This window comes from Venustampulla echinocandica (assembly GCF_003357145.1).
Source record: "Venustampulla echinocandica strain BP 5553 chromosome Unknown scaffold_2, whole genome shotgun sequence".
Taxonomy (NCBI): domain Eukaryota; kingdom Fungi; phylum Ascomycota; class Leotiomycetes; order Helotiales; family Pleuroascaceae; genus Venustampulla; species Venustampulla echinocandica.
Window position 1 is genome coordinate 795,764 of NW_022474207.1, and position 21,016 is coordinate 816,779.

At 47.3% G+C, this 21,016-nt stretch overlaps 7 protein-coding genes across 7 annotated transcripts; 4 read left to right on the top strand and 3 right to left on the bottom strand.

Moving 5' to 3' along the window:
• Positions 1-573: 573 nt before the first annotated feature.
• On the top strand, positions 574-1,607 carry BP5553_04613 (putative aldo-keto reductase protein; the record flags this gene model as incomplete). The annotated part of the gene is made up of 4 exons (XM_032013236.1): positions 574-645; positions 701-711; positions 764-821; positions 876-1,607. 4 exons carry the CDS (start codon positions 574-576, stop codon positions 1,605-1,607), a joined length of 873 nt encoding a protein of 290 aa, XP_031869836.1.
• Positions 1,608-2,465: 858 nt separating this feature from the next.
• On the top strand, positions 2,466-4,598 carry BP5553_04614 (uncharacterized protein; the record flags this gene model as incomplete). The annotated part of the gene is made up of 7 exons (XM_032013237.1): positions 2,466-2,676; positions 2,733-2,985; positions 3,034-3,327; positions 3,386-3,647; positions 3,697-3,798; positions 3,862-3,926; positions 3,977-4,598. 7 exons carry the CDS (start codon positions 2,466-2,468, stop codon positions 4,596-4,598), a joined length of 1,809 nt encoding a protein of 602 aa, XP_031869837.1.
• A 1,686-nt stretch (positions 4,599-6,284) lies between these two features.
• BP5553_04615 (ARM repeat-containing protein) lies at positions 6,285-10,652 on the top strand (the record flags this gene model as incomplete). Its single annotated transcript, XM_032013238.1, has 6 exons — positions 6,285-6,287; positions 6,343-6,657; positions 7,079-7,115; positions 7,172-9,485; positions 9,672-10,411; positions 10,462-10,652. The coding sequence occupies 6 exons, from the start codon at positions 6,285-6,287 to the stop codon at positions 10,650-10,652; spliced, it is 3,600 nt and encodes a 1,199-aa protein (XP_031869838.1).
• Positions 10,653-11,215: 563 nt separating this feature from the next.
• BP5553_04616 (uncharacterized protein) lies at positions 11,216-13,144 on the bottom strand (the record flags this gene model as incomplete). The annotated part of the gene is made up of 1 exon (XM_032013239.1): positions 11,216-13,144. The coding sequence occupies one exon, from the start codon at positions 13,142-13,144 to the stop codon at positions 11,216-11,218; it is 1,929 nt and encodes a 642-aa protein (XP_031869839.1).
• Positions 13,145-14,538: 1,394 nt separating this feature from the next.
• Positions 14,539-16,283, bottom strand: BP5553_04617 (putative mfs transporter protein; the record flags this gene model as incomplete). The annotated part of the gene is made up of 2 exons (XM_032013240.1): positions 14,539-15,802; positions 15,853-16,283. 2 exons carry the CDS (start codon positions 16,281-16,283, stop codon positions 14,539-14,541), a joined length of 1,695 nt encoding a protein of 564 aa, XP_031869840.1.
• Positions 16,284-17,504: 1,221 nt separating this feature from the next.
• On the bottom strand, positions 17,505-18,988 carry BP5553_04618 (uncharacterized protein; the record flags this gene model as incomplete). Its single annotated transcript, XM_032013241.1, has 2 exons — positions 17,505-18,420; positions 18,468-18,988. 2 exons carry the CDS (start codon positions 18,986-18,988, stop codon positions 17,505-17,507), a joined length of 1,437 nt encoding a protein of 478 aa, XP_031869841.1.
• Positions 18,989-20,383: 1,395 nt separating this feature from the next.
• Positions 20,384-20,884, top strand: BP5553_04619 (Uncharacterized protein; the record flags this gene model as incomplete). Its single annotated transcript, XM_032013242.1, has 1 exon — positions 20,384-20,884. The coding sequence occupies one exon, from the start codon at positions 20,384-20,386 to the stop codon at positions 20,882-20,884; it is 501 nt and encodes a 166-aa protein (XP_031869842.1).
• Between the last annotated feature and the right edge of the window lie 132 nt (positions 20,885-21,016).

The following is a 21,016-nucleotide window of genomic DNA, read 5'->3' on the forward strand; positions in this document are numbered from 1 at the left end:
TTATTGGTGGTATTATTAGCTAGATTAAACATGTTTGCTACTTTTAAAGGTGAGAATGATACGATATATTTAGCATATCATCGGTTCATCTTAAGTCTACCAAGTATGTACATGACGTCAACAGGGCGACTATACTTCGTAATCATTATATTTGTGCACGTTTCCCTCAGTAGTGTGCAACATCGGATTTATGCGCTACATGTGGACTTTTGCTACATTTTGTACCAGCTGAAGAGGATTGACTCTGTAAATAGCAGGTTGCTGGGCCGAATGAAATCGGCGTTTACATCACAAGTGAGGATCGTCCAAAAGCAGCTCTCGTTGCGTTCCCCGCGGACTTATTTTCGCAATTTGTAAGTATGAAGCTCTTCGTATCGATTATTGTTTCTTGTCTTAACGCCGATTTAAATCCCGGGTTCGCTCTCCGCGGCGGAACATAAACTCCGGCGGTTGGGCCTCAGCGGCCTCTATATATTGTTTCATTTCCCAACGTACCTACTGATATTTATCTATTCCATGTTTAAACAAGCCTACCATCGAATTTACTCACCTTGTATCCCTTGCAGAAAAACAATGGCAACCTTAACAATCAACTCGAAGTTGCGCATGAACTCAGGATATGACATTCCCGTTCTCGGATACGGTGTAAGTAGCTAACAAGCACCCCATAACCGAAATAGCACTTTCTTACCATCTACAGGTCTACCAGACGTATGGGAGCCCATGATACTCTACGCTTTTGGCCGTTACTGACATTTTGAAGGCCCGCAAAAGAGTGTGAGGAAGTCACGTCACTTGCATTCAAAGCCGGATACCGTCATGTATGAGACCTCAAACGCATGATATATCGGGATAATATAATTAATATCACGCAGGTCGATTCAGCTATAGCCTACAAAAATCAAGAATTTGCTGCCAGTGCTATTCATAAGTCCAACATCCCACGAGAAGATATATTTTTCACAAGCAAGATTCCTCCCCGCAACCTAAGCTATGAGAACAGCAAAGCTCAGGTGGAAGACACCTTGAAAGAAACCAACCTCGGTTACATCGACTTGATGCTCATCCATGCACCGTATGGTGGCCGGGAGGCCCGAAAAGGTGCCTGGAAAGCATTACTCGAGGCGCAAGAGGAAGGCAAAATTCGTAGCCTTGGAATCAGCAACTATGGCGTGCACCATCTAGACGAAATGGAGGTTTACATGAAGGAACTCGAGGAAGAACGGGGAAAGGGGAAAGGTGGTGTAATTGATGTGGGGCAATGGGAATTGCACCCCTGGCTCCCCCGTCGGGATATCGTCGAGTGGTGTCAAAAGCGCGGTATCCTTCTCGAAGCGTACGCACCCCTTGTGCGTGGCGAAAGGCTGGAAGAGCCAGCTCTACAGCCGCCGATGAAGAAGTATGGAAAGACTGCAGCACAGGTGCTGGTTAGATGGAGCTTACAGAAGGGATTTGTGCCTCTGCCCAAGAGCGTTACCCCTAGCAGGATTGTGGAGAACGCAGATGTGTTTGATTTCGAGTTGACAGAGGAGGAGATGAAGAGCTTGGAAACGCAAGAGTACTCTCCTTGCTGCTGGGATCCCACAACTGCTCCATTAGATCAGTGATCTACAAGCCTGTACTACATAAAATTTAGAAATTTTACCACGATCCAGTATGATCTTGTCCAGTGGTTCTTGTCTCCACAGGAAATCACGAAGGCAATTGAAAATCGGTCTAGCTCAATTAACGATGACGAGAACTTCCAGGAATTGGAAGCGCATCAAATAGTCTCACCTGCCCAAGTTGAAGGATCTGTTGGTTGACTCCGTACAAAGCTGGGCTCAAGTCTGGCCAGCATCCTCCAACTTAGCCTCACGATATTTGCTTTTCCGACTTATAGATTGGTTATCCTGCACGATCAGACGTGGCTGCTTCCGAGACAGTAGTGCTTATATAGAATATTAGATGGAGTACGAATATCGGTTTGAAACAATCGCTTCGAGCTGCCTGGAACACAGCCTAGAACACAGCCTAGTCCACCTCACAAAAATTGAAACCAAAATAACACACCAACAGTGACCAACTGCAGGTAAGGTATATGCACGAACTCACATGGCTGCCTCCGAAAGCCCCCGGCGAAGGATTCAGGCCCCGGAAACTTTCGAGATACTCTCCTTAAAATGGGAAAACGCACAGCCGCGTTCGCGACAATCCCATGTGAGAACAGGAACTGCGGGGTGCGACTCTGGATACATCCTGCATGCGACAGCTCGTAAGGTGATCCGTGAGACTTTTTTTCCCCCTAATACACTCCCACCAACATTTGCTCCTTCCTTCGGCTATGCAAAGTGTCCCAAGGGAAGGTTTCTCCTTCACTCTTGGATGCCAGATATAAAGGTTTGTATTCAGCTCGTTTCTATAACAAAATATTCCGTTCATGCTTTTCTCGTCTCTTGAGGCAATCGATTTGCCCAGTTCCAATTATGTTCTCCTGCGTTTGTAATATCGTTGTTCTGGTATTTGTCCTTTGCTCCATCGCAAATGCTAGTGTAATCGAGGGCTCTGAGGTTGTTCTCAGGAGCCTTCCCAAGAATCAATCTCCAAAATTAGTTGCAGTGGCAGCGCGCCCAGGTCTCCAGATAAGAGATGAATCATTTACACCAAACCGTCATTGTCTACATCACTATGCTGAAAGTGCGTATTTTTGATTTTCAAGTACAATATCAAAGTTGTTGACTCTTTTATTGTAGATACACCCAGTTTTGATGGAGGACGAACAAGGTTTGCAAAGACAGCCACGAAGTACAAACTTCCAGCGCTAGTACTGGAAGACATCGAGATGGCCCTTGACAATGTTCAATGTTTCGCCTCTACAATCACTGTGGAATTTTCCAACAAACAGACTTTGGCTGCTGCCCGGGAAAGTTGGGATCATTTGGAACAGTTTTTAATTATTACTTCACATCCCGGGTGCAACATGGATGGAGAACGAACTCCGTATCTGTATGTACCACATGTTAATATTAGATAATTTTCACTGATTAAAAATAGGGTTTCTGGAATTATTTATGGCAAAGAGACATCAAAGGTAGCTTTCTCTGTCAAGAGGCTTGAGTGGGGAGATGCATACGATTCGATGAAAGTGAGCTTTGGTACGACTGCAAGCCAGTATCCACCGAGTTCATTCCGCTCTCATGAAGGTCTTCGACGGAGAGCAGCGACTTCGTCCAAGGAATCATCGCCAGCCAGCCCAACTGACGCCACCAACGCAAATTCATCCATTCATTCTGCCAACATAGGTTTCCGGGTCCCAGCACAACAAAATCTACTTGGGTCAGGGATCCTGTAAGTTCATCCGGTCTATCAGGGGAAGCATATTTGTCCATACTAACCAGGTTTCTAGAAGTAATAGTGTTTCCGATGTACTTGCTGTCAAGTGCAAAGAGTGTACGCTTAATGGCAATATCGACATTGCTGAGGGAGAATTTACACTCGGAAATTCAACTACGGATGTTGGCAAAGCTGTCGATTTTATCAACAGTGGATTTTTCCGAGCTGTTGCTAACAACATGAGTGCGCATGTGTTACTTGATATTTCCTTGACGCTTTCAAAACCCCAGACGTGGAGTAAAATTCTTACGGAAATTACCTTGCCCGGGTTTGAGGTAAGTAAATGCCCGAAGACTTTTTGATTTTACTAACCTATCGTGATAGATACCTGGAATTGCAGCTGTTGGTCCAATGTTCAGGCCAGTTGTACAGGGAAGTATTGCTATGCAGGGAAAATTGGACTTCCAATATGGGTTCGACATGAAGGTAAGTTCACGCTGACAAAGTTCCTCAATTCAGGACATTGTATGCTTACACGTCTTTTCAAAGGTCCCTGATAACTCTTCTATAACCCTGAATATTGGAAACCTAACACAGTCCTCGGCTTCAGGCTTGTAAGTCTCCTCGCTTATCAAGTTAACAGGATTCTCATCCCCGTTCACAGCAAAGATACCAAGATCAATGCGATCCCATTCACAGCCACCTCGCCAGAGGTGTCACTAAAATTGGGTCTCGGCCTACGCGCAGAACTCCTCCTCGGAATTGACATCCTCAGCGGTAGAGGTGATATCAACGCAGGAGCATTCTTCGACCTCCCTTCTCTCCAAGTTACAATATCAGCCACTTCAGGGGTCGACTCGAATTGTGAACCGGCAAGCAATATAACCTCGGTCGCACAACTGGCATCCAACATCTTTCCCAACCTCACACATATCGTCGGCACCGCAGAAATTGACACCGGGCTACAGGCCGCAGTTGCCATGAATATCCCGAATGTCATATCTATATCCACGGCCTCATCTACCGCCCTCGCAGCTACCACATTCACGCTCCCGACTGCATGTCTGAGTTTTAATGCTGCGGAGAAGGCATTTGTTTCTCCAACGCCAACACCAACTACTACTGTGACAACCTCCCCAGGAGGTAAAGGGGGCTCTGCACCTGCGAAAGCAGCGGCGGACAGTGCGGGGAATGCCAAGGCAGCTGTTCCTTTTACGAATGGGGGGCCAGTCTGGTGGAGCGGCGCTATGCTGCTTGCTGTGTTCTTTGTTGCACTTTCGTTGTGATTTTTGAGATACCCTTTTGTTTGCTTTGCAGTTGAATTGCCGTTATGACACATTCTTCAGGGAAGATTGTGCAGGAAAATGAATGATTCATGAGAGAACATAAAATGTGGAAAGGAGAGAGAAGGCAGAATTTGACCTGATCCATTATTTCTCGTTCAGCCATATCAAAAACTAAGCAACTTATAAGCCAGGTATAGCCCCATTTCCGCCCCTATTAAACATCTTGAGATCGAACTTTCCACCGTCAAATGGCCGTGCGTGCAAGTGCTCCTCGTACAGCTTAGAACTCGGACCTTCCTGGGAGACAAGGAGTAGCCGCCGTAGTTCTGGCCAAGATGATATCACTTCATCCACGCAACCGATAAGCCAGCTCCCGAGTCCCCTTTTCTGATGGTCGGCGAGAATGTAGACGTCTGTTAGGTAGGCAAATGTTGCATGATCGGTTATCAGCCGCGCCAGGCCGATTTGTTGTGGGTTTACTTTTCCTGGAAATGAGGGAAGTCTGTGAGTCTGGGGTTTTCAGAATAAAAAAATTCGAGTGAGGAGAAATAAGACTAGATAGAGATAGAATCGCCAAAGGTGGGGGGGAGGCGGTTGGAGGGGAATAACAAGTCCATAAACCAAGAAATGAGATATAAGCTAGGGAAGAGATATTCAAGACGAAATCTGCCAAAGAAAGAAGATTGTCGAACCAGCAATTTCTGAAGATGATTGAGGAAGCAAGTAGACGCCGAAACAGAGGGTGTTGAAGAGCATCCTTTCGATGACTGAGTCATCCATCTCATGCGACCAGTAGACCGCCGGGCTGGCGAAGGCGGCATTGACGGCCGCAGGTTGGAGAAGAGCCGGAGATGTTGATATCATGTACTTATCGCGGTACCATTCTTTGGGAGGATCAGTAGTCGCCATGTTGTATGTTGCCCTCCCACGTGTTAGTCACCAATGGGGCATTTGTGTTGCATTGAAGGTAGTAGGTACCTAGGTACTTATAACTTGCTGAATTCGGCCGATGAGTAAATCACGTACCCCCGAATCCTACCTGCGCCGTAATGTCCGTACAGAATAGGGATATGGCTGATATTTTGGCAAGGAGGCAAGGCGAATTTGTCTGGTAGGAATACGAGGGGTTGGTTCAGAGGGAACAGGAAGATTACCTAGGCTAATCAGGCTAAGTGCAGTTAATGACATAAGCAAAACAGAACGCGAACCTTCATAGCTAAGAACTGGAACTTGGTGGGAGAGCAGTTCCAAAACGATTTATATCGCTTGAATGAAGAAACAAGGCACGGATAATCGAGGACTGGCCGCGGTGTATGCCTTTTCAATAATAGACCGTTATGGAGAATATCACTTTTAGGGTAATTTAAGGAGGCCAGGGTTTGTTGCGTACTGCATCAGCAGCCGGCAGTATCTACGAAGTACACACCTCCGTAGGCAGGCTATATGAGAGCAATAAAATAAGCCAACCAGCATAGTAACCGCCACAATATATCCAGCCCTAGTCTTATTCGCCTATAATAGTTAGAATGAAGCTTATCGAGATGAACTGAAGGTAAGCGAACGGTGTAATAAGAGCTTCGAAGGAGATAAAAAGGTGCGGCATAGCTCCTATTGCCACAGAAAGTCAACCGTTCTTCAAGACATAATCAAGGCGCCAAAATAGTCCAAATCGTCCCTACCGCCAACATGGTAAGTAGCTATCCTCTCCTATGTTGAATCTCACTTTGCTTACTCCTGGCCCCAGTTCAAACCTACCATCTTCTGCGTAGCGCTTGCTTTCTTCAGCGCCGCCTCGGCCTCACCTGTGCAGGTTGCTGAACGCCAGGACTCGAATTATACTACACCAATGACCACATGGATTGCCTCCGCCACCTGTAGTGGGAATGGCATTCCACTGCCCGGAACTATCACGTCAGGGCTGTGTCTCCAGTTCCGCGGATTAAGCTACGCAGTCTCTGCACTGCCAGATGATGATTGCACGTTCACGACATATAAGTCCTTGAATTGCAAGCCAGAGAAGCTCGACACGGTGTACAATATTCCGGCCGGCAATGAGACAGTGTGTGCATATGGCGGTGTGGTTGACGGCGGGGTGCATGAACTGAGGAGCGGGATATATAATTGCGCATGAGGGCTGAGCGGAAGGCTGAGGAGTAGCTCTGGTGGTTAATGTGTAATGTTTTTGGGATGGAGATATTCGATGAAGGGAGGTTACGAAGTACTCGAGTAAATGGTTCATGAGTTAGAAAAGGCCAAGAGAGGTAGAATAGGGGTCTGCGCCCACACGTGATATGCGACGCTATCAATGGACCCTTGTCGATCCGTTTGAGAGATAAACAATTTTTTTGTTTTCCCACAAAATTTCCCCTCTGTTTTCGTACCTATTTTCATGTCTTGAAAACCAACACAACGGTGCCTGTCAACCTAAACCCCGTAATTCGCACGCCCTTGCGTGTGCAATAGTACCTCCCATGGAGCAGCAAAGGCTTCTAGAGCTCTTGCAGAGCATTCAAGTTCGTATGTTTGCACCCGAACTTCCCAGTTTGAACAGAGGCCCAACTAACCCCTTCAAGCTGATACCGCTCGAGTAAAGGCGGCGACGAGCGCGCTGCGAAAGGACTTCTATCCTCATCCGCAAACGCTTCTATGGCTCCTGCATATTCTCACCTCTCATGATACCCCCCAAATCCGGCAGCAGGCAGCTGTCGAGGCGCTCCGATTGGTACCAAAACACTGGGCTGCGCAATCAGCCGAGCAGAGACCGGCCATCCGCCAGAGGCTGTTGGAATCAACTTTAGCAGAGCAAAAGCCCCTTGTGCGGCATTCCTCGGCTCGCATTATTGCTGCTATTGCTAAGATCGATCTGGAAGATGGGGAGTGGACCACTCTTCCTGATCTCCTTGCGCAGGCGGCAACGGCAAAGGAAGTTTCACATCGTGAAGTAGGCATCTATATCCTTTTCACTTTGCTTGAGATTGCTGGCGATACGTTCGAAGAGAAAATCCCAACTCTTTTTTCCCTCTTCAACACTACGATCAAAGACCCAGAGAGCGCGGAAGTCAGGATCAATACCTTGCTGTGTCTCAGCAGAATTGCTATGTTGATCCAACCAGACGAGGACCCGGAGAATCTTGCACGATTTGTGCAGATTTTCCCTGGCATGGTCGGTGTGTTGAAGTCTGCCATTGACGAGGACCATGAGGAACGCACGATGCAGGCGTTCGAAGTGTTCCAGACTCTGCTTGGCTGCGAATCAGCATTGCTGAACACCCATTTCAAAGACCTCCTGACATTCATGATCGACATCTCTTCCAATAAAGACATCTCAGATGACTCTCGGAATCAAGCATTGTCTTTCCTGATGCAGGCGGCTAGATTCCGCAAAATGAAAATCCAAGGCATTCGGGATATGGGTGAGACCCTCACTCTAAAATGCATGGAGATTGCTACGGAGATCGATGACGATGAGGATGAGGAGGATGAAGTCAATCCACATCGGTCGGCCTTGGGTCTCTTGGATTTGCTTGCAACCAGCCTACCCCCGAGGCAGGTCATCGTCCCGCTTCTCAAAGCACTCCCTCAGTATATCAACCATGAGTCTCCTCGATATCGCCAAGCTGGCATTTTATCTCTTGGAATGTGTGTTGAAGGTGCTCCGGATTTCATCAGCACCCAACTTGATACTTTAATGCCCGGTGTCATGAAGCTCCTGAATGACCCTGTTATTGGTGTCCGGCATGCTGCTTTGAATGGCGTGGCCAGGTTAGCGGACGACCTCACAGATGAGTTAGCCAAATACCATGCTCAACTGATTCCAGCATTGCTGAAGAACCTCGACGCCGCCAATGTCCAGGCATCAAACGAGAATGACCAACAGAAGAACCTTGAAATTTTGAAGGCGTCCTGTGGGGCCCTGGATTCCGTTACAGATGGCCTTGATAAGGAAACAATGTCGGCATATCTTCAAGAGCTTGTTCCTCGTCTCGGTCGGCTATTTAGCCACCCCGATCTCAATGTCAAAGCAAGTGCTGCTGGTGCAATAGGATCTATGGCTGGCTCTGCAATGGATGCTTTCTTACCGTACTTTGAGTCGACGATGAAAGCTCTCTCGGAATATGTCACCATTAAGGATAGTCAAGAAGAACTTGATCTTCGTGCTACTGTTTGCGATGCCATGGGTAGCATGTCACAAGCTGTTGGCGCTCAAGTGTTCCAGCCATACGTTCAGCCATTGATGCAAGCCAGTGAGGAAGCACTACACTTGGGCCACCCCCGCTTGAGGGAAACCAGTTACATTCTGTGGAGTACCTTGGCTAAGGTGTATGGAGAGGAGTTCACTCCATACCTTGACGGAGTCTTCAAGGGCCTCATGGAGAGTTTAGATCAAGAAGAGTCGGATCTGGAAGTCGAACTCGGCGAAGAAGCCCAAGATCTTCTTGGCCAGGAAGTCATTATTGCCGGCAAGAAGATTAAGGTTACATCTGCAAGTGACGAGCCAGAAGACCTCAACGAAATGGACGATGATGACGATGACGAAGACTGGGATGATATGACTGGCGCGTCGGCGGTCGCCTTTGAGAAGGAAATTGCAATCGAAGTACTTGGTGATGTCCTGTCCCATACTCGGAAGCACTTCGTCCCTTACTTCGAGAAGACCGTTGAGACCGTTATGGGTTTGGTTGAGCATAGTTACGAGGGTGTTCGCAAGACCGCTATCGGCACTCTATGGCGTGCATACGCTTGCCTCTGGGCGCTAATGGAGGACCACACTGGCGAGAAGTGGACCCCTGGCTTGCCCGTCAAGTCCCAACCGTCCCAAGAAGTCCTCAAGCTAGGTGAAGTTGTCACCACAGCAACGCTTTCATTGTGGGAAGATGAAGTTGATCGGTAAGTCCTCTTTTCTTTTGCTGTCAAACTCCTGGATATGATGAACAACATGACGTTATACCCAGCTCACTCAGACGCACAAGTTGCGAATGCTGCGAACACGTATCAACATTCTGATCCAATTTATTTTCACCGCCTCGCATTGAACTATCAAAAGTTGTCCTAGCTAACGGTCGAATCAATCAGGGCTGTCGTCACAGATATCAACAGGAATGTCGCTGCGACCCTGAAACTCTGCGGGCCATCAATTCTTACCCAAGGCTCATTTGCAGAGCGTACGATGTCCGTTTTGGGAGCCATCGTCACAAGGTCACATCCTTGCCAGCAAGACATGGGTGATGAAGAGGACCATGAATCCGTGGATGACGAGGAATCGTCGGAATACGATTGGCTTGTGATTGATACCGCTATGGATGTGATTATTGGGCTCTCCGCTGCCCTCGGTGACCAGTTCTCTGAGGCATGGAAGGTATTCCAAAAACCAATTATGAAATTCGCCTCGTCTCAAACAAACTATGAGCGTTCCACCGCCATCGGTGTCATCGCTGAATGCACTGACAATATGGGTGCTGCGGTTACACCTTACACCTCATCCCTCCTCAAGCTGCTTTTGCACCGACTCACCGATGTGGACATGGAGACCAAGTCAAACTCTGCGTATGCCACTGGTCTGCTAGTCTTCAACTCGACGGACTCTGCCACATATCTTCCAAGCTACCCAGAGATCTTGCAAAAGCTAGAACCACTGCTCCATACTCAAGTCGCCAGGACTCTTGACAATGCAGCTGGATGCGTTTCCCGCATGATTATGGCTCATCAAGACCAGGTTCCCCTCGATGACATCTTGCCTGTGCTTGTCTCCCTACTTCCATTGAAGGAGGACTACGAGGAGAATAAGCCGATTTATGAGTGCATTACTGGCTTATGTAAGAACCACATCTCCTCCGCACGCTTTCCCTGCTAACTTTTGTATCAGATCAACACGAGAACGGCACCATAATCGGGCTCACTCCAAAACTAATTCCTGTATTCGAGTCTGTTATGGGCGAGCCAGCGGAGCAATTGGAACCTGATACTCGTGAGAGGGTCATTGCTACCATCAAATTTATTCATGGAAAGAACCCGAGTTTGATTCAAGGCCACCAGGCGTTGATGAGTTGTGTCTAAAGCGATGATTGAGCGAGTTTTGTTGGAGATGAATTCATGACTTGATGACGTATAATATTGCATGGATGGATTGGAACAGGTGGATGGACATTTCACTTCGCATACCCCTTGCTGACCTGTAGCTGGTCAGCAATTTTCACGATCCCGTTGTGCGTGGGGGATTTCGTGGGTGGACATAAGACGCCGTTGTTAGCGCTAGTTGTAGTCTATCGTCTACGGACGGAGATGGAGATATATTCGCAGTGCTTGTGAAGCAGATCGTACAAAAATCTAAACAACCTTGAACCAAACAATTTTCTCTAATTGCATTGAATTATAACTTGCGTATGACTCACACCCATATACTGTATACTTTCTAAGTTTTCCTCTCCGAGTATGCTAAGGGTATTTCCTATCCTATTCCAATGCAATGCAACCCAACCAACCAATGCAGTAATCCCACCCATATGCTAATGCTGTCCCGCCTGTGCTCCAATGACCATCACAATCTAAATCAAAATGCAATTTCCATCCCCATCCCCATCCCCCAAACAAATATACAAAAAGAAATTAATGGATCCAGATTAACACAATGCAAGCAGTTCCTGCGAACAGCCTCTAAATTCATCATCCCCATAATCTGACGCAGCAGACTGAACTCGTCTCAAAGTACGCCTAGCCCTTCCAGCACCGCCTGCAGGCTCCTTTACTGGAGGTTGAAATTTATGTATTTTCTCTGCCGCCGCAGCAGCAAGAGCCTTGCTCTCATGCAGAGCAGCATGTAATAAATCATCATCTTTTTCTTCAAAGAACCGTGGTTTTCCGTGCGGTGGTGGCGGCGCTTCTTGTTTCCCTCGATGACAGGAAGCATGTCCTGGTGTAGTTATCTCGGTGAGGTCTTCGGGCGAGAGGGCAAAATCCTGGGTAGAGAAGAGATCCATGAATGGATCGGTGAGGGCTGGTTTACACGGAGTTAATTCCTTGGCGATTTGGGTGTTTGACGGTAAGTCATCGATGTCCTCCATTAGTTCGCGGATTTGCTGACTTGGGCTGGGATAGAAATCATCAAAATTATTTTGCAGGAATGCTTGGGTTCCTGATGGTGGTACTTGAGGTGGTGTAATTGAATTCATCTCAGTGCTGTTTTGACAGGAGCCTCGGTTTCGAGGAATGGCTCGAGGCATGTTGGGAGAATGAGCAATATATATAGCTTTTGTTGCTCGTGGAGGCGGCACATTTATTGAACGTTCTTGTAATACTGGCCGACGTGATGGGAATTTAGGAAGTCCGCTCTTTTGAGTGGTTACCGTCCTATCGGTCCTTGTGGTAAGCGGAGGCGGCAAACTTGCTGAGTGGCCTTGTAGCACTGATCGGGGTGGTAATAATAATTTATGAATTCGGCCCTCCTGGCAGTTGGCCGATGTATTTTCAAGACAGCGAGTCGGAGGGGGTGCACTAACTAGACGCCCCTCATGTAGACACCCGGTCGTTGGTACTTTAGGAGATATTTGGCATATTGGACTGTTTACCGACTGTCTGCCACCCGTTGGAAACGATGACAACTTCGACTCAGCAACCATCGGAATGCTGATTTGCTGAGGGCTTAGAACGGGAGGCAATTCGTCCGATCTGGTAGTCGCCTCTGCTACTTCCGATAAAAGTTGAGTAGATGCCATATCAGCCATGAACTGCAAATCGTTCAACAGAAACTCGTCGTCCCCTTGGCTCCAACTCTGCTTTGGCAACTCCTGCGAGCACTGCCGGGAAGAATACTGTGGACGGCATTTCTGGGATGATGTTTTTTCAAGATATTGTCCTGACGAAGGCACTGTTTGGTTATTCGTCTTATCCGAAGCAGTCGGTGCCTTGGTAGGAGTCATCCTTGAGGTATTCCTGTTTCCATGTTGGTTCGACAGCTGATCCGCCTGATTTGGAGGCGTTGGAACTCTTGTATTTTTCCCAGCCGATAGCATAGAACTGTTGATCTTTTCAAATAGGTCTGACTGAGACAAAGACGGGAAGTCTCCGAATTCATCCTCAGAATCACAGTCCACAGCTCTCTGTTTCGCGGACGGTTGAGCTTCATCATTTCGTTTGGTACCTTCCTCGCATACGGTCTCATCTGAATCCTCTGCGACGCTTCCCATTTCTTGCCAGGTTCTCTTATTCCCTGTCTTCACAAACATCGATATTGTCGGTTGACTCGCCCTCACAAATTTGCTAGGTTCCGGCAACCCCATCTTCTTGCGGGATTCTCGTTCGGCATTGGCTTTGGCAGTTTTCTTCTCTCGGGCAGCCTTTGCCCGCGCTGCAGCTCTCTCCTTCTCATATTCCTTCCTCTGCCTCTCTAGTTCTTCGGCGTCCCTCCGTCGTTGTTCGGCGCGCGAAATCCGTGGTCCGTTCTGGGCTTGTAGGTATGCTTTCTTTGCAGCTTTGCTTGTCATAGGGGGCTTCAAGCTGGTCCTCCTCAGGGTTGTAGGGACCAGATCGAAGGTGCGCTGTCGGCCAGCCATAGTGCATCGTGTCCGTGGCGGACCAAGGCGTGGACGTGTGGCGTCGTGGTGGTGATACTTCGTGGTATCTGGCACTTCGTCAGGGACGCGGAGTTGAATACTGTCGCGGGGCAAGGCATGCCATTGGCTAAAGCTCGCTACAAAGTAAATAGTCCACCTCACATGTGAATTGCAGCTTAGGTAACTTAATAACATTTTTCAATCGCACGGCAAGTACAAACTTCTCGATGTTTACCTTAGTCCTACTGGTTTTCATTCCGTTCTGCGTATTATTCCATTTGTTAGGTATTCCGGCGGGGTTGATCCCTTTCCAAAACAATAGAGTTAGAGTCTCAGGATTACAAAACTCCGTATTAACAGTATTAAGACATTTATGTCGTATTATTAGGATATGGCTTTGACGTTTTTGAACTAGAACCAACGTTGGAGGTTTAAATAAAATATTTATTATTGTTGCGGCCAACCCTTTACCACTTGGCAAGGGCATACGGAGTATATTTACTACTTTGTTAGCTACTGGTAACTTTAACATAGCACAAAATAAAAATTTTGAAGTGATAGAGCTTTTATTTACAATTGCCTTGGTACTCGTATGCAGTTGTTTTGCAATCAGTTGTTGGGGTCGAAAATAATAGCATCAAAATTCGAATGTTCCACTCGTAAAGTACTAATCCCCCAAGCCCCTGAATCCCCTATCTAATGCCTTCCGGCAGGGCCTTGGTTCGCCTCAATTCGAACGGCATGGGTTCCTCGACCTCTAAACGAAACTCGTGTAAGTAAATATATTGCGTAATGTTATATATACTCTAAGTTGTATTTGGTGCATAACAGTATTTTACCACTAACTACTTGCTTTCTCTTCGGTTAAATCTGCCCTCTGCCTTTATTAGTTCATTTTTTCAACGAATTTGAGGAAAAGTAGACATTTAATTTTAGAGCTGCCTCTAGCTATACTACCCACTTCAATATATTTGGCAATTACCACAAGCGCTACACGTTGAGAGCCTAACAATGTTGCTTTTTCTAGTTAAATTTTACTTCGTCATCTCTAACGCCATGTCACTCTGCGGGAAGGTAGCTATATAGGAGAATTAAAGGCCAATAAACCGGAACTGGCCAAATTTAAGGGTGCTACCGCGTTGCATTGTTGTCATACGTCAAGTGATAGTTGAATGCGTTGTTTAAGCTTGGGCGTTTTAGTTTTCTAGCCGCAGAGCCATGATGCTCATGGTATTTTCCTACTTTAATTACTCTTGGTTGTGTTCGAATGATGTAGCAGTCTGACTATGCTAAACTTATCAAACATATTCAAATGCATAGTAGCTATCGAAGTTCTACTGTTTATATGTATAGTTCCAATATACCTAGAGATTCCCACTTCTATATAAATTCTACTATTGTTTCGCCAACACTTTCTCAACATCATGAGGGTTCTTCTGCATCTTCGCCTCCGCATAATTCTCCGGGCTCACACCTGGTTCCTCAATTTCACTCGGACCGGCACCTTCATTACTACTCCGAGCCTCCTCGAGCATCTGGGCTTTCTCCTCGGGCCTCATAAGTCCCCTATCCTTAATAAAAACACACATTCCTAAACAAACAGCCATAATAGGTAACCAAACAATAAATACCCCTCTCGAGGCCTTCATATATGCGTCTAAGACCTCGCCCTTCTGCGTACCCGATAAGGATGACATATCCGGGACGTGCAAGATAGATGCCAGTACTTGACTCATATATCCAGATGGGATAGGAGTGGACACCTCGTGAATGGATTTCTTCAGAACGTTAGAATAGACGGCCGACGATAGCGCGAGGCCTAATGCACCACCGAAAGCGCGCAAAAAGTTCCGCACACTGATGACAACGGCGCGGTCCTGCTTCGAGGAGTGCGCTTGAGACGCTATGAGAGAAGGCTGAAAGACATTGCCAACTCCCGCACCCTCCACTATGAGGATGAGGATGATTTTCCAGCGGGGTGTTGAGCGGTCGAATTGCAGAATTAGGCCCGAACCAAGAGTCCACAATGCGTACCCAATCCAGATTACCTCGCCGTAGCGTTTCCTGCGAGAGATATACTGGCCTGACAAAACAGAGAATATAGATTGGCCAGCGACGAAAGGTAGGGTAAGGGCGGCCGAGAGAAGTGGCGAGAATTGACGGGCATTTTGATAGTAGATTGGGAGGTAATAGAGGTGGGAATAGTAGACAATTCCGAAGAGAAAATTTTGGACCACTATTGCGCAAACGGCCGGTATTTTGAAGAGATGTAGCGGCATCATGGGAATAGTGGCAACTTTCCACTCCACAATGACAAAAGCTATCATTGAGATGACTCCCAATGTGATCATGGAGATTACCATCGGGCTGGACCATTCGAAATATGTCCCTCCGCCGGAAATGGGAATGAGAAGGAGTAGGATCGCGGCAGAGCTGAATCCAGTACCGCAATAATCGATTGATTTGACTTTACTCCTCAAGTCGCCGTTGACCTTACTTGGAGGAAGAGTGAAAGCAACCATGACTCCAGACAAAACACCTAAGGGACAGATGCACCAAAAGAGCCCGCGCCATGTTGATTTCTGCACGAATGCAGCAGCCAAAAAGGGCCCGACTGCGTTGCCCAGACCGACACAGGAGCCTAATATGCCTTGATATCTAAAGGGGTCGTCAGACATGATCCTTTAACGGGAAGAAACAACACATACTTCCCACGATTCTCAAGAGTGACAACATCTGAAACGATCATCATAGCCAATGCCGTTATGCCTCCACTTCCAACTCCGGATATGCCTCGAAAGGCATACAATTGTGGTCCCGTTTTCGCAAATCCACATAGCAAGTCCCCAAGAGCTAATAAGCCTACAGCCGAAAGGAAAACAACTTTCCTCCCAAGAATATCCGATAAACGGCCATATAGGACTTGGAACACGGTGTTGGCAATTAGACTCGATGTTCCCGCCCAGGAAATCGTCGTAGCTGAATTGAGGTCTTCACCAATGGTCGGTAGAGCTATGCCAATCGAGTTTTGGTCAATAAACGAGATTAGAAGAGCGAAGGCAAGGCCGAAAAAGACGACTATTAGTTTGGGCTTAGGTAGGATATTGGTTTCAACTAGGTTTATTTCGGTGCCGGGCATGTTGTCGGTATACTGAACGAGTCCATATCAATGAATGGAGACAATTATGTAATTTGAGTATATGACAATTGATATTCCAGTACGGAGCAGCTAAAATACATATTTTCGTCTTGAGCAAGAAAATATATAATAAGACTGGGGAGGCAAATCTAGAGCGCGTTGGGACGAGTAAGAGAATCGTGGCCTAGCATGGCCATCACGGTTATGACGGATCGGATTGCATGTCCCTTGATTGGATTCCAACACCGATGATGTCGGCGCCTCCAAAGACGCCATCAGAACACATACTACGTGGCCCCGGGGGTAGCACGGGAAACGGAAGATAACAAATTATTAATTCCAAAAAGAGGGATAATTGCTGCAATCGAACGGCATCAAAGTTCCGTCTCAGAGGCTTGTAAGACGGCGAAGGAATTCTTAGCCTAGACCCTCCCACTTTTGGAGACTCTTGACCGCCCCAAACTGTTGGTCGTCTTCCTCAACTGCGATAGGGACTGTAACATCGAAGTATGAAATTTGAAGATGCTATAGTGAGAATTAGGATGTCTCCCTAGAAGCTTTCGATGACATCCTTTGAACTGGAAGCGATTGGAATGGCGCATTAATTGAGCACAAATGTGGGACGGCTCTCCTAGCCACTCACCTCGACGCGCTGCTTTTAAACGAGTTGAGGGGTACTTCCACAGCTTCTAATCGTGCTGCTTTCAAGGACACTAGGGCGACGCCTAGGTGAGCCGGCACCCTTGCTAATAAGAAGTCCTCTGCGACCTCTTGTCTCTACACAACCAAATCGAGAATAGGAAATGAGAATCAGTTCGGGACGGCATAGGATATGTGCACTTATTAAGACCCGGGCGGGCCCGTTGCCTACCTATCTTGCTCTTATCTACTAGTGAGAACGCTATAGATCCTTCCATCGGTGAGCATGGACTCTCAATAAATCCACTACTTTCTACAGCTTGAATCTTATGTCTTTTTCCTACGTGGATTGTGCAGAACACCTGCTACATCCTAAATGCCAACTCGCAGTTTTGTACTTGTTGGTCTGTTCTAAGACTACCCATTTCATTTTGTTCATCCGCCCGTCGCTCTCGCTCGATAAGTCAGTCGAGTCAATCCTAAAGCTACAGCCTATTCTGCAACAACAGAGCACAGTCCGAGCTAGAACCGAGTAGACCCAGGTGGTGCAAAGATTATCTTTGCCAATAATGCATCCTCCTTCTAAGGAACGGCTCCCCAAAAACCAACGGGGTCTGGAACGACATGGATTCGCTCACTAGACAAAGTAACTCTGAGTGGTCTCAAGTGGCTTACTTGCTGACTGTTCTTCCATAAAAATGATGTCCTGCCTATAACCGAATGCACCTCACCATTACCGAAGTCAATCTCCATTTCTATATCCTTGTCTCCCGCTTCAGCATCTGTACGATCCTCATTGTCCCTTTGAGAATATTCTATCGCTAGCCCAAGTTCTGTCGCATAGCGCTCAGAGATGACGTTTTGAGGGAACTCTGGATTTAGATTCGCATTTGTCGGTTCAATGTTGGAGTTAATGTAGCCCTGGGTTACTGGATAATCGAGATCTGGATCTAAGTAGAGGAGGCGGCTAGAAGCTTGGACCGCGATGTAATCACCTTCATCCAAATGTAGCGCTCTATCGGGCTGGGGGTCGTCTTGGATCCTGATGCTCGAAGATCCTAGGCTTGAAGACGACGACTCCGCAGTGGGCGGTGAATGGCCATGCCGCTGCGCATCTCGAGGATGGATAGCAATAGGCTGGTTTGACGTAAGGCGAAGAGATTCACCACTTGGCTCCTGTAGTGGAGACTGACGCGTTGTGAGGTGGCTTGTTCCGCTTGCAGGGCTGAAGTTGCTCCCTCCTCCATGATCTACAACTTTGTCGCTTGAGCGCCTGCCAGTGGTGGTGGAAATAATATCCGTTCTTCGCGATGCTCTTTTTGATGCTCTATCTACCATGACGCTCCCAATGTCGAGAAGCACATTCTCGATATTGTCAATTGCGGCATCATGGCCTTCGTCGTAGCGCAGTGAGTCGTGGTAATTAAGTCTCTCCTGTCGAATTTTGCATACATGCATGATTTTCATATGCGACCGGATTTGCTTCCTGCATTCCTTCCTAAAATGTCTTGTCAATAATATCCCACCGATGATTTTAAAACTTACATTTCCCTTCTGAAATCACAAAGCTGTCGCTCCAGAGGAGATGGGCTTAAGGCACGTTGTTCTAAAATCTCATACATAACTTGACTCATAATCAGTAGAAAAGACAGCTTGATTCTCTCCATCGAGAGATATATGTCGTTCCGTTTTTCCTTGTCCAAGAGCCATAGAACTCGCATCCAAAGACCTAGGGGTCCATTGTGATCGTTCACTCGCTCTTGGAGACTGCTGACACGCTTCGTCACGCAATCGCATTGGAAGGTCAATAAGTCTAAGGCAAAGGATTTATGAAGTTTTTGTATCGTTGTTGACGTCATGTCGTTCAGGTAATGATCTCTGATGGTGCGATGTGCATTGAAGATAGTGGATCCAAACACATGGACGTGAGAAGCAAATAACTCGACGTCTTCGGCAAGGACTCCAGCCTTGTATGATATCCGGTATAAACCATCAGCGCATTTAGCTACTGCTCCTGCAGCTTCCGCTATTGCTACTATACCACCAATAATCGAGAGAGGCTCCATGGTAGCAGTCTGATCAGATTGAATTGGAATAATGGAAGAATGATAATAATGGGGATTTATCTCCCAAGTCACAGCCCAGTCCTCCGATTTCCATCACTTTCTACGAAAACCAGTCTTGTGAAGTGAGAAGGCTGCCTGTGTTGAATCCATTGGATAGCTATTCGACTCGTTTGGGCTAGAAGCATTTGGGCGACCTGCAATTCGTTGCTATTTATGCAGGAGGCAACCAAGATGTATAAGAAATATGTACAGAGCCTCAGCTAGGTCACACTGAAGGAACATCCACCCTCCTCCGTCTGAAACTCTGCCCTGACAAGGCATCCCCATATCGGGTGATCAGGATATGATGGCGATCCAACATAGGGAAAGACACAGCGGGGGCATCATGATCACCACCATAGAGCAATCTTAGGGGATAGCATCTCACCAGCTACTCCGTAGACTGATCTGCTTGGGCTTGCATACCAGCTTGGCTCAGAGGGAGCATGATTTGTCGACAAACGCGGGGTTGTAGCTCAGCTTGAGTGCAACTAAAGTTCGGCGTTGTGAAGGAAAAGTCGGCCTAGTTTTGCTCCGACGTCTGTGCTTTTTCCCTACACAAGCTGAAGTATAAGTTAGGGTCTGTTCGTTCACAAAATAGTGTAAGGGAAAGCAATTGTAGCAGTAGTCGACACGAGGAGAGGAACGTAGCGATGGATTATACACGAGGTCTGCCCAAGGCGGCACTGCCGAGTGCTTAGAGCGGCGCTGGCCGCGGTGCTCACCCGGCTCAGGTGAGCAGGATAATTAGGTGAGGCAGGTGCGGCGGGAAGGGGGAATACATTTCTGTTCTATTAGCATTATTTCCTTCACCTGGCGGCCAACCTCCTCAAGCTAAGATGGAAGCGGATAATCGGCTGAGGCAGAACACTAGAACTGCCTTTGACCGTAAAAGCGTGAGCAATAAGAACCGCATGCTACGAGAAAAAGCAATTAAATTCCTACTTTGCCGTTTCTTGAAACTACTTTATGTGCTTGAAGATAAATTAGAAAAAGAAGTATGAATTTGGCAATAGGCACAACAGCCTCGTCTCTCAGCCTTGGCCTCAACCCACCCTAAGCGAGCTCTACAGCATCCAACAGCGTCAACGCGTGTTTCTTCTGCCTTGTGATAGTTCTTGAGCTAAATCACTCAACAAAGCAATTAACTACCCTCCGTCTGATTATTCAATTGCATAGTCTTAATTCTATTTCACCCTACAAGCTTTGAAGAAACAATCCCTCAACATGGCGAGCCCTTACGAAGGTACAGTACATCCCCAAGATTTCCCGTACCCCGCGCAAGCTCTGTAACTCTATTTAATAGTTGAGCACAATATAAAGCCAACCACCAAACGCCCTACCCGGCGTCCCTCGATGTCCTCGTTCTTCTCTCAGCTCTCCCAAATCGAAACCTCCAACCCGCATGCCCTCCCCACGCCCGTCGAAGTGTCCGCAGCAGAGCGCCTCCTCCGAGACCAACTTAGCACTCTCCTCTCTACGACCTCAAACGCAAACAACGCCGACCTCCTCCGCGATTTAATCTCGCACATCGAAGATGATATTGACTCCCCGCCTGAAAAGGTGCCCGGGGTGCCACAGAGCTATCTTGATAGCCTAGAGAGGGTATCTAAGAAACAGTTAAAGAAGACAGATACGTGTCCGATTTGCGCAGAGCCGTTTCTAGATGATGAGTTCCCACTCGTCGTGGTCCTACCGTGCCACGATAGCCATCGGTTTGATTTAGAGTGTGTGGGCCCTTGGTTGAGATTGCAAGGAACTTGCCCGTTGGATAGGAAGGATTTGATGAAGAAGAAAGAAGTGCCCAAAGCCCAAGATGATGATGAAGAGGATGACGATGGAGGCCTTTATGCATGAGCGCGTGGGAGACGTGTGTGCTTTAAGGCTAGAATGTGGTTGGCGTTAATCTACATGGCAGGAGCCCGGCGTTTGGAAGGTAGCTGATGCAAAATTATGATATGATAGGGTAGTTTTCGACATATCCAAAAT